The 15,524-nt window shown below is 41.3% G+C and overlaps 1 protein-coding gene across 3 annotated transcripts in view; it reads left to right on the plus strand.

The window, feature by feature from the left end:
• Positions 1 to 14,925, plus strand: part of LOC139451162 (acyloxyacyl hydrolase-like) — a 40,052-nt gene extending 25,127 nt beyond the window's left edge. For 2 of the 3 annotated variants that reach the window (XM_071232942.1, XM_071232939.1), the window contains exons 16-19: positions 2,643 to 2,702; positions 3,173 to 3,275; positions 12,368 to 12,444; positions 14,302 to 14,925. In XM_071232942.1, the coding sequence (XP_071089043.1) occupies positions 2,643 to 2,702; positions 3,173 to 3,275; positions 12,368 to 12,444; positions 14,302 to 14,430 (369 nt within the window). In that variant the 3' untranslated portion in view covers positions 14,431 to 14,925. Of the gene's footprint in view, positions 1 to 2,642; positions 2,703 to 3,172; positions 3,276 to 6,862; positions 6,940 to 7,578; positions 8,213 to 12,367; positions 12,445 to 14,301 lie in introns of those variants that run through there. The other variant, XM_071232941.1, reaches the window with a different exon arrangement.
• The last annotated feature ends 599 nt before the right edge of the window (positions 14,926 to 15,524 follow it).

Raw genomic sequence — 15,524 nt, forward strand, 5'->3', positions numbered from 1 at the left:
GATGATCCTAGGCGCTGCTTGTCCTCGTCAATGGTTCTGTCATGGTGCAATGCTCAAAGCTTGGAATTTTCCCCACCGGGTTTCAGAAAAGGGCATGTTTAGGGTGGTCGCAATGTCAGCCTTTAAGCAACACGCACAATTTAAGATCTATTAACGGCCTTTTGATGTCCGACGAGCAGATGATAATGATGATGATGGTGTCATGATAATAATAATAATAATGATGATGATGATGGTGTCATTATGCTGACGATGACGATGACGACGACGACGATGATGATAATTTATGAATCCTTCCTATGCAATATTTCCTGTTTTTACTGGGCGGGGGGATGCCTAGTATCGCGTCGTGCCGACGGTCCAGATTTGATTCCCCACTTGGGTACAATGTGTAAAGTCCATTCTGGTGTTCCCGACTGTGATATTGCTGGAAAAGCTCACTCTCACCTGTTTTGACTCAGAAGAGATTCAACTGGTAACGATTCAATATCACTGTTCAAAGTTTGCGTTATTAAACGGTTTAAACTATCTTTGTTAGGACTTTGAGTCATACGTATTTCATGGGTGACATTACAAAGCGGTTCCTGTGCAGGATTAGGTCCTCCGCCTTGTTATAGCTGCAATATTGCTAAAAGCAGCGTAAAACACAATTCATTCACACACCTCTATGCATGGCTGAAAGTAGGTTGCGAAATTGTTTACCGACGCTCATGTGTGACTATCAAAGATCAACAGATCAAATTTAATGGTAAGAAATAGAAAACCTGTGTTGTTCCGAATTGGTTTACATGTCAATAACCTTGAATTTCTGCGACTTATAAGGAATCAAATTGATCCTTTGCAATATGATCGTTTATGGCCCAATTTGAAATAAAATTCCTCATGGTAGAATTATATACCCATGACTGACGTCCATTTACCGGAAGTAATTCAATGGCATCGCAAATGGTATGTATGTGGGAGCGATTTGATATATGTTATCCAAATATAACACAAGGCATTGTTTGCTCCATGCGCCCGGGGGATCTTGCCTGGTTTTATGTGATTTATTCGTCTGTTGTAATGCTTTTAGCGCAGAAGCAAAATACCCATTAACCAAAACGTATATTAATAATTCACATTATAAACAACATAAATCACCATCAACTAAATCCGGAACGTCACGTCTTTGGGGAGGCACGTGCAGCACAGTGGTCAACGGTGTTACAACTCGTTATGCAGAGTTGCGTCCCTTAGTCGTGTGAGGATCTACTTACCGTAGGTTTGAGTCCCAGATCAGCCCCGAGCATGACACAGACTGTCATCACAATACACTTGACTTACGCATAGTCTCTAAAAATATAGAATGTTGACCGAAACAAACAACACCATGAAAATTGAAAGGGAGCCCCAGTGAGAACCTGTGGACAATCTAGACTTGCTTCACTTAGGGTATAGCATTAGATTAAGGGCTGGAGGAAGGGGACATACTATGGTTTAGTGACTGTGAGATAAACTACACAATACCCGTGCTCATTGGCTTTACTGTGGACTATGTTCTGTTATGACCTTATGTATATTTGTTTGTGTTGTAGTTAACTTGTTAACTTGTTAACAAACAAACAAACAAACACACTTTTATTGCAAATTGTGTGAGTTGCGGGTAGAGCAGGACATGCTTACCCTTTTCGCGCACACCTGGTGTCATCACTGATTTTCAGTGATCCATTCATATAATTTTCACCACTATTTGCCTTTTACACCCTTACATTTGTAACATAACGCCATACACTAGGTGAATTTCCACAACGCTATATAAAAGAGGGCAAAACTCCGCTGATACAAGGCCATAGATACAAGACAAATAAATGTGGCAGTTGGTGTTGTTTTAGATTTTATAAAAGAGGCTGAACAGGAATTGTTAGAGTTTCTGCTTCTTTCACATGTGATGGGAGATGGTTCCACAGAGCTGGAGCACTGAAGGCAAATGACCTCTGCCCGGATCTTGTCAGTTTTGGTATACCAAGGAGATGTTTGTCAGAAGAACGGAGGGATCTAGATGGTTGATATACCTGGATAAGGTCGGATAAGTAGGATGGTGCTGACTTGTTCATATATACATGTACTGTCAATCTCATTAAAATCAGATCTTAGTTCTTGCTGCCGCTAAACAAAGATCTGAGGACATCCCATTACGGGTCACGTCAGACCGACCTTGCGCGAACTTTGACCGACCAATGGAATGACCAATCAGAAGGCGGCTTTCTCGTGCTTTACGGCACAAATTTCAAATTGGCGACTACGCTTCGAAACATATTTTGGCAAATTCTCGCTTAAAAGATTGAAACCTGTAATGGCTAATGGCTAATATATGGTCTAGACTGCATAGATTCAGTCGTTAAGCCCGTAACTATCGTTCGGAATACCCCGTTTGAATGTTTTCGAGGCTGCGTGAAGAGAAATCACATTCCGACTGTTACTTTCATGATCTGGTAAGCGACGCTCTGATTGGTCGGATGAAAGGTCGTTCTGACGTGACCCTTAATGGGATGTCCTCAGATCTTTGTTTAGCGGTAGGGAGAATTCAGATCTGAATTTAATGAGATTGTATATACTGTAAAAGTGGAATTGTAATCTTATTTTGATCTGCTTCTATATTGCAGGTATCGCCATGTCGGGGCTGGCTACAGACGAATGAGACTATCAGGAATATGACTGCCGTGGTGCGTAATCTGCTTGTAGTGAACTCAGTGTATATTCATCTACTTTAAAATACTAAAATTATACAAATTAGTATATCCTATGAACTTGCTCTGAATTTTGGATTAAAAATGTGATCAGAAATTGTTTTAGTTATTTACGTCTATCGATACAATCAACAGTATAGCACGGCTATTTATATTGTTGCCATGTCTTCAATGCCGTGACACCGGCAGATTCTATAACCGCACTACTGTATACAAACGTTTACTGTAAACCACTATACTGCGTATAGTAAATAGCGGGATCGAATAGGGGCATATACTGTTATCTGTATGCGTCATACCGAAGACGTTAAAAGATGGTATATGTTACCCTGCCTGGGGCACGGCATTAAGGCGATAAGACAGACATACAGACGTGCATGCACATTGCTATATAAGTGCATTACTATTGTCACCTCACCTTTAGGCTTGTGAGTCTTCTCGTTTAGCGTGCTGCCGAGCTGAGCAACGTTCTGAAGGACATCGCCACCACCGAGAAGTCCGCCTTCTCCTCATTCAACGTCACGTACATGGACTGCCCCTTTGAGCAAGGTAGGTGGGGTGGGGTCGGGTGGGGTTAGGAATGTGTGCGGTGTGCGGTGTGCAGTGTGCGGTGTGTGCTTTGTGCTGTGTGGTGGGGGTATTGTATTTTTGTAGGCACTGAAAATCATGTTTTTTCAAATTGTACATAGTTTGATATTAAATTTCACTTTTAACATTTATAATGTACGAATAAGTTTTGCAACTTCCATATAAGACCAAGTCGCAGAATATCTTTTGCACTTTAACTTTTCAATTCATTCACCTCAATACACTTATTCCATTTGTCTTTTACGCTTTTAATACCACTTTTATAGAATTACGCAGATTGGCCCTCTAACCATGCCTCTATGGCAGCCTTTATGTCCTCTTCATCCTGGAAGGGGGCGGTCGGGTAGCCTAGTGGTTAAAGCGTTCGCTCGTCACGCCGAAGACCCGGGTTCGATTCCCGACATGGGTACAATGTGTGAAGCCCATTTCTTGTGTCCCCCGCCGTGATATTGCTGGAACATTGCTAAAAGCGGCGTAAAACCATACTCACTCACTCACTCACTCACTCATCCTGGAAGGGGCACGGGTGGCCCAGTCGTCTAAGGCGCCGCGATTCGCTGTGCAGAGTCGCGTCCCTTAGGCACGCCAGAAACCTATGATTGTGGGTTCAAATCCCGGTTCGTCCCAATTATGTTTCTAGGTTTGTCAGCACCATACCCGTGCTCTTGGGTTTCACCGAAGTGGTAAACGTCTGAGACCTGTATCGCTTCAGGCTTTCCTCCCACATTAAGCTGACACGCCGTGATATAACTGGAATACTGTTAAAAGCGGCGTTAAACCCAACTCACTCCTATGCTTTAGACTCCCGAAACATAACAACAGATGCTTAACTTGTTTTGAACAATTTTGACGAACTGATAACTGACAGTTGCATGAGTGTTTGTTCAGTAGAAGTACTAAACCACACTGCTTACCTGCTGCTGAATTAAAACAAATCTTGTCTATCATATCAATTCATTAAACATTCCTCATTCTTAGTCTGACTGCACACATATACACTGCCGGGCAAAAGAAAATATACCCCCAAGGCTGATGGTGGGTAAAATTGAAAGAAACAAGAAATGGTTATTCGATGGTGCTGTATTTGAATCACAGCTGTGTTTTGGACCTTCATTTTATCGTTTTTCGGCGACCATTTTCAGCCTAGTACCGTTTTGATAACGTTTGTAAATTAATGGTCAAATCCAATTTTTAAGTGTGTACTTTCTTTTGCCCGACAGTTTACATGGAACAAATCAGTTGTGACCTTGACATTCCTTACATTGTGAGTCAAACGAATATGCCATTCAACGTGTAATTGAAAGAAATTCATATAATCCCATGAACCCTTTGAATAATACATAATAGTTGACTCTAGCAATCGTTGAGCGGTATAGACCACCTTTCTTTTCTAGCTTGCTGAATGACATAGGGTCACATTTATTGCCTTAATACCATACAGTGCATCTCTTATACTAAAACCTCTTTTCTTAATGATTGATTTTCAGCCCTTTATTCTAAAATATTGCCATGGTTAAAATATATAAAAAAAGACATTTTTAAAAATGAAGATAATGTCTTAGAAGAATAAAAGATAAAATTGATATATGGGAAGTGCAATAAAAAAATAATTTTATCTCTATTAAAGATTTTGCAATCGCATAGATACATTAAGTTCATGCACTGTGACCTCCCTGTCTGTTAGGTGCCTTTTCTTGTACAGAGCTCCAGATAATCTTTTGGTGTTGTGGGTATTTTACCCATGCATTTTAAAATCATTTGGTATCAGTTATTCTATCTGGGTATTCAAATTTCTATTACACACTAGTTTTTACACATGTGTTCATCTAGTCCCTGCAAACTGGTGTCGTGTGGGTTCGAGAGCTTTATAGGACTAAAAAATACCTCGATACTTCCACAAGAAAGTGTGATGGCAAATGATCATGATGTAACTGTCATCGTGGAGTTTGGCAAGGTTGACGGAATGTCCGTTTATAATTTTAAAATAAATTGCTGATTTGCTAATCGAATACGCAGGGTTACTTCGCAATATTTTGATGATACGCACAAATTTTATTTTTGTAGCGAATCTGTAATGTTCGTTGCGTATTTGATACGCTTGGATATTATTTTACTGCGTATTTCTGCATTTTTGATGCGTATTTTACGCAGATACGCAGCTTGTCTGGAGCCCTGCTTGTATCTCTAATAAACTAAACTTAGGGGCAAAAGAAAGTATGCTCCCATATTTCATGGAGGCTAAAATGAAACAAACGTTTTTTATTTTTTTTATTCGATATGGATGTATTTGATAAGGGGATCATAGCTGTAATTTGGACCTCAACGTTTCGGTGTTTCGGCTGTTTTCATTCTCGTAACGTTTTGATAACGTTTGAACGTTGGTAAAACCTTGGCGTATGCTTTCTTTTGCCCCAGTTTACTTTGTACACCGCAACTGCATGTTGACTCCGCATACGGATCCATGGTAACGGTACTTTTTCGCGAAACGCTACGCACATTAATATCGCATGTTGAGTGTCGTCTTGCAAGCATACTAATTTACCACGATAGGAATTTCACTGGAACAAGAAAGATTTCGGATTCTTGACATTTGACAGCTAAATCTAATGTAAGTGCACCAATGCTTTCTCTTATGTTTGATGCATGTCATCGTATGCCATTGTGTGGATCGATGCTCATGATGTCAATCACTGGATTGTCTGGTCCAGACTCGATTATTTTCAGACCGCCGTCAAATTGCTGAAATATTGCTGAGTTCAGCGTTAAACAACAAATAATATAGGAATTTCACTGGAACAAGAAAGATTTCGGATTCTTGACATTTGACAGCTAAATCTAATTGTTAGGACACCAATGCTTTCTCTTTCAATCATAAAAAAGTAAAGTGTTAAAACGAGATTCGCAGAGAGTCTATTTACATTTCAGTTAAAAAGTAAGGCTTATTGATCTGGCTTAGTTTCGACATTGTACTATGTTAATGGTACTGACATACAACTGATGTTACAAAGTGGCTGGACCCGTGTAGATCCGGAGTTAAAATAGGTCTTCAGCAACCCATGCTTGCCGTAAAGGCGATTATGCTTGTCGTAAAAGGCGTCTAACGTGATCGGGTGATCAGGTTCGCTGACATGTTTGATGCGTGTCATCGTATCCCGATTGTGTGGATCGATGCTCATTATGTCAATCACTGGATTGTCTGGTCCAGACTCGATTATTTTCAGACCGCCGTCACGTAGGCTGACACGCTCACTGACTCACTCACAACACTCTGCTTCACTGCTCACTGTGCGAAATGAGCCGTCGCTTGAAGCGTTCGGAAAATTATCAATGTGAGGCGATTAGCTTAGCATTAGTTGAATAACAAATCGTTCTATTAAGCAACGCTTGTGCTAACGCTTTGGATGGATGCATTGGAATAAACGCTCGTTAATACTCTGGCTACACTTTGCTAACGCACGTGCATGTTCTCTCTGTTCGTATTTCTATCCTTTGATCTAACACGTGTTAGCTCCTTATTTGGATAACGGCATATTGTCACGTGGTTTCAGAGTTTGCTAATTGGGTAAAACAGGGCGGAGAAGCATGGCAACTCATTGAACCGATAGATGGTTTCCATGTTAACCAGGTACGTACATGATATTCACTTATATAAGATTTGTCATGAACTATAGATTCATATACTCTGTGTCATACACTCTAAGACATACACTCGAGTACCCGTGAAGATCCGGGGTAGAATAGTTCTTCAGCAACCCATGCTTGCCGTAAAAGGCGACTATGCTTGTCGAAAGAGGTGACTAACGGGATCGGGTGGTCAGACTCGCTGACTTTGTTGATGCATGTCATCGTATCCCATTTGCGTAGATCGAAGCTCTTGATGTCAGTCACTGGATTGTCTGGTCCAGACTCGATTATTTACAGAGCGCCGTCATATAGCTGGAATATTGCTGAATGTGTCTTTAAACAACAAAGAAACAAACATACACCCGAGTCGTATGCATTGAGTCATACAAGGAGTATGTTTCCTTGGGGACCTGTTTCTATTATCCATTCCTGAAATTGTCACCGCGTCTTTGGAAATGAATGTTCGTCTATTCTTGACGTCGATGAATTAAAAACAGTAATATCATAATATAATTTAGACAATACACAGGTTAATCGAGGATGCCTTCACCAGTGCCCAGTTAATATGATTGGACGTCGGCGTAGAATGCCTGTGATACCGATGATATTTGCAGACACATATTCGTCTTACATATTTCAGATGGGACAAGCCTTATATGCGGCTGCAATATGGAAACATGTAGAGGAAAACATTCCGTTCGCTATCGGATCTCTTAACCCTAACAACGATAAGATACATGACATATTCGGCAACCAGGGCGGATACTGAGATTTCGCTGTGTTGAGGATACGCTGTGGGCGATCTGGGTCGACGACAGCGCGGCAATTACGACATCTGTAGATGCTGTCGACGTATAAGCGAAACTTTGATTCCAGTGGACAATTTTTAGTCCAAACCTCTCAGGAAACTCCACATGACGGACAATCGATAATACACCATTCTGAATTATAATATCAAGGAAGCCAGCGACCAATACCCAAACGCTTGAAGTTGAGACTTATGAGTTGAAAACACCAGTGATGTTAAATATAGCACGCTAATGTATGCTTCGTTGTGGATTAAGCCAGCGCTTGGAATGAGCGATCGATGTCTACCCACACACCTGGAGCATGTTAATTCAGAAACGATGCAAGGTTACCGTTTGGATTATCGCTTTTCCGCATGGCCTCTGTCTGAACTGCGTGACTGTGATATAGAGTTCTTCTCCACGGGTCCAGGTTTTAATAGTGTACATGTCATTTAGTATGTTTGTCTTTCGTGTATATAAAGTCAAGTTGGATGTATGGATGTCTGTTTTGTGTATTTATTAGCCCTGCATGCTGATGCTGTTTTCAGCATGTGATGTCTCCATATCATAGAAATACACTGATCCTTAACGTTAGCCCGTTTCTTGCTAACCTACTGGGATCGTCTGCCAAGGTCACCGCTATATTTACGGGGAACACGCAACACGTTTCTATCTGTGGTTTCAGGGAAAGACGTGCTACGTAAACCATATGTGTTTCAGGGGATCGTATGTTCAGTTAATCATTTGTGTATGAAGGAATCGTATATCAAGTTAACCATCTGTGTATGAGGGGACCGTATGTCAAGATGACCATCTGTGTTTGAAGGGATCGTATGTCAAGTTAACCATCTATGTTTGAAGGAATCGTATGTCTAGATAAAATATATGTGTATGAGGGGATCGTATGTCAAGATAACCATCTGTGTTTGAAGGAATCGTATGTCAAGTTAACCATCTATATTTGAAGGAATCCTATGTCAAGATGACCATCTATGTTTGAAGGAATCGTATGTCAAGTTAACCATCTATATTTGAAGGAATCCTATGTCAAGATAACCATCTATGTTTGAAGGAATCGTATGTCAAGATAAAATATATGTGTATGAGGGGATCGTATGTCAAGATAACCATCTGTGTTTGAAGGAATCGTATGTCAAGTTAACCATCTATATTTGAAGGAATCGTATGTCAAGTTAACCATCTATGTTTGAAGGAATCGTATGTCAAGTTAACCATCTATGTTTGAAGGAATCGTATGTCAAGATGACCATCTGTGTTTGAGGGTATCGTATGTCAAGATAACCATCTATGTTTGAAGGAATCGTATGTCAAGATAACCATATGTGTGTGAGGGGATCGTATGTCAAGATAACCACCTATATTTGAAGGAATCGTATGTCAAGATAACCATATGTGTATGAGGGAATCGTATGTTAAATTAATCATCTATGATAACATGATACAGTGCTTGTTGTTACTTCAACCGTGATACACAGCATGATACAGTGCTTGTTGTTACTTCAACCGTGATACACAGCATGATACAGTGCTTGTTGTTACTTCAACCGTGATACACAGCATGATACAGTGCTTGTTGTTACTTCAACACGTGATACACAACATGATGCATTGCTTGCTGTCACTTCAACAAGTGATACACAACATGATACAGTGCTTGTTACTTCAGCACGTTATACACACCATGATACAGTGCTTGTTACTTCAACACGTGATACGCAACATGATACACTGCTTGTTGTTACTTCCACACGTGATACACACCATGATACAGTGCTTGTTGTTACTTCAACACGTGATACACAACATGATACAGTGCTTGCTGTTACTTCCACACGTGATACACACCATGATACAGTGCTTGTTGTTACTTCAACACGTGATACACAACATGATACAGTGCTTGTTGTTACTTCAACACGTGATACACAACATGATACAGTGCTTGCTGTTACTTCAACCATGATACACATGATACAGTGCTTGCTGTTACTTCAACACGTGATACACAACATGATACACAGCTTGTTGTTACTTCAACAAGTGATACACAACATGATACAGTGCTTGCTGTTACTTCAACACGTGATACACAACATGATACACTGCTTGTTGTTACTTCAACAAGTGATACACAACATGATACAGTGCTTGTTACTTCAACACGTGATACACAACATGATACAGTGCTTGTTACTTCAACACGTTATACACAACATGGTACAGTGCTTGTTACTTCAAGAAGTGATACACAACATGGTACAGTGCTTGTTACTTCAACACGTTATACACAACATGGTACAGTGCTTGTTACTTCAACACATTATACACAACATGGTACAGTGCTTGTTACTTCAACATGTAATACACAACATGGTACAGTGCTTGTTACTTCAACAAGTGATACACAACATGGTACAGTGCTTGTTACTTCAACACGTAATACACCATAACAACAGATGATTAAATAGACAGAAAAGAATATAAAGATAAAGGTAGATATCGACAAGGACTGTATTGAAATACGTTGTCTTCCCTAAGAAATGATACGATATAACGCACCAGGCCGTCATAAGGCATCTAGTCCTCATCACGTATGGAGTTAAAGAAATTATAGCCAGAACGAAAAGGTCTAATTCTTTTATCAGAGCTAAGAAGAGAAAGGTAGAATTTTTTGGCCATATATTGAGTAGAATTCGATCAGTTCGTCGGGGGGGGGGGGGGGGGGGGGGGAGAAACTATTTACGTACATGTACCTTGTTAGTACATTAACGGGCAAAAGAAAGAATACACCAATGTTTGATGGTGGCTAAAATGAAACAAACAAGTTTGCAGTGTTTCGGCGACTGTTTGCAATGTTTCAGCCTAGTACCGGTTTCATAACGTGTGTAATGTTTGTGTCAAAAACAGTTTTCAAGTTTAAAAACGCCTCGGTAAACCTCTCAAAAGTTTTAAGATAGGCATGTGAAAGACATTTCAAAATTTGACGCATCAGTGACAAGAATGATGTCTGATGCAATTCCCTATTTTGACAAACAAATCAATTCATACACTCATTTTTTTTAGTCAATAGTTTGAAGCGTCCCTCTCCAAGAGTCCCAAATGACCAAAGGCCATGGTGCTTTACCACAGCTGGTCTGGGCCCGCGCATATTACAATGACCACTTACTACGATGAGCTCTTCAATTGTAGACCGCCTCCGTGGTCTAGTGGTAGAGCCTCCGTCCGGAAGGCGGAAGGTCCGGGGTTCGATCCTCGGCCGCGTCATACTCAAGACATTAAAAGATGGTACTTGTTGTTACCCTGTCTGGCGCTCGGCATTAAAGGGCTAAAGCCGGCTCGGGGTCAGTATACTGTGTCTCAGTGGGATATTCATGTTAAACTGCGGCATGGTATCTCAGTGTGCCAGCACTATAAATCGGCATCAGTCCGGACTAGTACAAGCAGCCACACACCCACGTGTATGCACGTGGCTATATAAGTGCAATAATCTTGGACGCGACGTTAAACCCCATTTCACCTCACCTCTTCAATTATGCCTTTCAAGGGATTGCGTCATTTTCGTGTCATGGGCGCAGTTCGTGGTAGTTATGATATATCAACTTTCAAAACATGTCTGGAACCTGAAGCTCAACTGGGATTATCATTTTCGTGTCATGGGAATTCAGGCGCAGTTCGTGGTAGTTATGATATATCAACTTTCAAAACATGTCTGGAACCTGAAGCTCTACTGGGATTATCATATACAGCTCATATATCAATATCTGGCATAAATGAACCAGAATTGAGACATGTGAGAAGAATCAGTTTATCTTATTATATCCTTTGGGTTCTCGGTGCTGATCATTGTGTTCAGGTTGGCCCAGTCGTCTATGGTGCCGCATTTCGCTGTACAGAGTTGCGTCCCTTGGACACACCGGAAATAAATAATTTTGGGGGTTATAATCCCGGTCCGGCCCTATTGGATCTTGGTTTGTCAGCACCAAACCCGTCCAAAGTGGTAACGGTCTAAGACCTGCATTCGCTACATGTCCTGTGCATGACGACACACGTGAGCAGAAAGGGATTTCCCTCGACTGTAATACTGGGATTCCCAGACATTCAGTAGTTACAAAAGTAGTCCACTTCGGTGGGCGTGGCTTAATGTTTAACTTTCACTGGGAAATGAATGCAATAACACGTGACCAATTCAGCTTATAAGAATGAAGGAATTACAAGGAACACAACGCAAATTTAATCATATGTAAAATGAACACAACACAGGCGGAATACGAAACAGTTTTACTGCTAAACTATTCTGTCATGAACGCGACACTTTGGCCCACCGTCATGCCGGAGGGGGTGATTTTTTACAGTAAACAGTTTTATTTGAATCAAGTTGGGGACAAATGATACTTGTACAAATATTTGCCCCCACCGCCACATTTGGCCTGAATACCCCCCCCCCCCCCCCCCCCACACACACACACACACACACACACACACCCACACACACACGCACACACTTTCCGCTTTCAGCGGATATGACGTCATATGACTGAATACTGTCAAAATAATATAAGAATATTTTACCAAACTGGAACCATTACACAGAATCAGCCACACCCACACGTCTTGTTACAGTGTTGAATCAGTGGAAAAAACAGGGAGGGGAACCATGGCAACTTATTGAACCTGTGGATGGTTTCCATGCCAACCAGGTAAGTACACCTTTGTTAGCTTCACGTTTAACGAACAGGTTGAAACAATACACCATAATGTTATTCCGAGTATTTGAATGTTGTTTTACGAAGCAGTAATATCACGTGGGCCTGAATATGTTTGTTTGTTTGTGGTTTAACACCGCACTCGGCTATATTCCAGCTATATGACGGCCCTCTGTAAAATAGTCGAGTCTGGACCAGACAATCCAGTGATTGACATAATGAGCATCGATAAAATGCATCAACCAAGTCAGCGAGCCTGACCGCCCGATCCCGTTAGTCGCCTTTTACGGCAAGCATAGGTTGCTGAAGACATATTCTACCCTGTATCTTCACGGGTCGGGCCTGAATATGATCGATCGTAGCGACCAAATATATGTTCGTGTGGTTACATTGTGACTCTTGTCTGATTGTATGTCACCGCACACTGACGGCATGTATGGTTGTTCTTGCTATCAACCACTTGTTTGTCTGGCCCAGGATCGATTATTTATAGGTCGCCATGGTTGAGCTCGACTGCGACTTTAACCAACATTAATTCTCGGTCTAACCAAACAAAATAATTTTCATTGTCACACAATCAGTTGATTCAACCATGTGTGAGAGTTGATTCAACCATGTGTGAGAGTTGATTCAACCATTTGTGAGAGTTGATTCAACCATGTGTGAGAGTTGATTCAACCATGTGTGAGAGTTGATTCAACCATGTGTGAGATGCTGACGAGGAAGGGTTGGCACCATGTTTCTGAAGAGTACAGCTTTGGTTTGAACGATTACCGTATTCGACGTAATAAGCGCCCCCTCTTATAAGCGCCCAAAGCGATATTTGCTAATATATTGGCAAGTGTACAATCCTAATTAGCACCCCTTCCGATTGATCACTGTACACAATACTTATTTATTCGTGTATAATACGCACTCGTGTGTTATATGCACCCTTAATTATGGCAATCTCATTAAAATCAGATCTAGTTCTCGCTATCGCTAAACAAAGATCTGAGGACATCCCATTACGGGTCACGTCAGAACGACCTTTCATCAGACCAATCAAAGCGTCGCTTACCAGATCATGAAAGTGTAAGTCGGAATGTGTTTTGTAATCATGCAGCCTCGAAAATGTTAACACGGGGTATTCCGAACGACAGTTTCGGCCCGTGCGACTGATTCCATTAAACTTATCGTCTATCTCTCGCTTCCGTGGGATAAACATTTGAACGGAGGAGGCGTTGCACAGTACGTGGGAAACACTGCCATGCAATCTTAACCATATATTAAACATTCCGGAATGTTCGTTTGTTCAGTTTTCAAAAGTTTAATCGACAGCTGTGTCAACATATTTTTCAAGCGTAGTCTGAAATGGAAGTCGCCAGATTGAAATGAGTGCCGAAAAGCTCGGGAAAGCTACTTTCTAATTGGCTCATGTCGACTTCTTGTTAGTCATTTCAGTGGTCGGTCAAAGTTCGCGAAAGGTCGTTCTGATGTGACCCGTAATAGGATGTTATCACATCTTTGTTTAGGGGTAGCGAGAACTTAGATCGCCAAAATAATATTGTAATATGAGCCCCCTATTTCTAATTTTGAGAGCGCCCAGGGTGCTTATTACGTCGAATACAGTATATATATAACTCATCGCTGCCCTTTCAATAACAGGGGCCCTGTCGTCTAAGGCCTTGGAATTCGTTGTGCGGAGTAGCATCCCTTTGGCTCGATGTGGGGCTAGAATCTCGTGTCCTTTATGTTTTCAGTTTTGTCAGGACCATATCCGTGCTCGTTTTGAATAGTGGCAAGAGCGGCTTGATTATTGCTGAAAATTCACTCACTCACCATAACCAACTATTTTGTCTCACTTGACAGCAAGGCCAGGCCCTGATAGCCGCCGCGGTTTGGGAGGCCATCGAACAGACGAGTCCTGCAGCGCTGGGCCAGCTCAACCCCAACAACGCCAATATACAGAAGATATTCGGCAACCAGGGCGGATATTGAGGGTTAAGATGGCGTCACTTCCGGTTGCATTAACTCGCCATCTTTAAATGGTATATTTAAGATAAAGGGGTACGGGTTGATGGTGTGTGTATGCATTAAGACCATCATTACTGACAGTTTGGGGCATTATTAAGGGACCGACTATTTATTTTCTGAGACAGACCTGAGATTTTTGTTCAAGACAAAATATAATCGGCCCTTTTGAGAAACGATTATTTGTTTGACAAAGGGGCATAGGCAGCTCTTTGAGCTGACGCCGGTACTCGTTGAGCAGATTTATGTCCCTTTATGTAGCTCCGTGGATCTGCTACTCGTATGTTCGAATCCAGTTTATGATCATTGGTCTGTCAGTACCATACCCGTGATTGTGAAAGACGTTAATTTCGTTTGCCCTGATAATAACAGCGAATTGTGATTTCTAGTGCAATACTGTTATGTCATAACGTTTCATATGCAACATGTGTGATAGACCATTTGACCGGTGCATGCGTGACTTCACGGAATATTCTATTTAAAATATTTCCTTATAAAATGATTGTGTTTTGTTGTTAATTGTTAGGACTTCTTGTCATTAGACATTAATTATTTCTTTATCCCACTGAGTATTGATAAAAGCGGCGTAAAACAATACTCAGTCATTCTTTCTTTCTAGTGTAATACTACATTGGCGTGACGGTACATGTGCAACACGTATATAGTAACACACACTTGACTAGTTTACAAATGTCACCCCACATTTATTAAAACATTAGTTTCTCTCATTTATCCATTTGGAAACATGGCGGTCCAGTAAACGCTGTGCAGAATTACGTCCCTTACCCGTGACAGGATATGCGCTACTCATGGGTTTTAATACCAGATTCACCTCGATTATGATCCTTGGTTTGTCAACACCAAAACCATGTTCATGGGTTTCATTATGAGGGGCACGGGTGGCCCAGTCGTGTAAGCCACCGGAATTCGCTGTGCAGAGTTGCGTCCCTTGGGCACGTCAGCAACTTAGGTCCGCCCCGATGATGTTTCTATCAGTGCTCGTGAGTTTCACAAGCCCAACTCACTCACTCACTAAAGCGGGAAGCGTCAACGACTGTCAT

This window comes from Haliotis cracherodii, unplaced genomic scaffold, assembly GCF_022045235.1.
Source record: "Haliotis cracherodii isolate W230 unplaced genomic scaffold, xgHalCrac1.p SCAF_10, whole genome shotgun sequence".
Lineage (NCBI taxonomy): Eukaryota > Metazoa > Mollusca > Gastropoda > Lepetellida > Haliotidae > Haliotis > Haliotis cracherodii.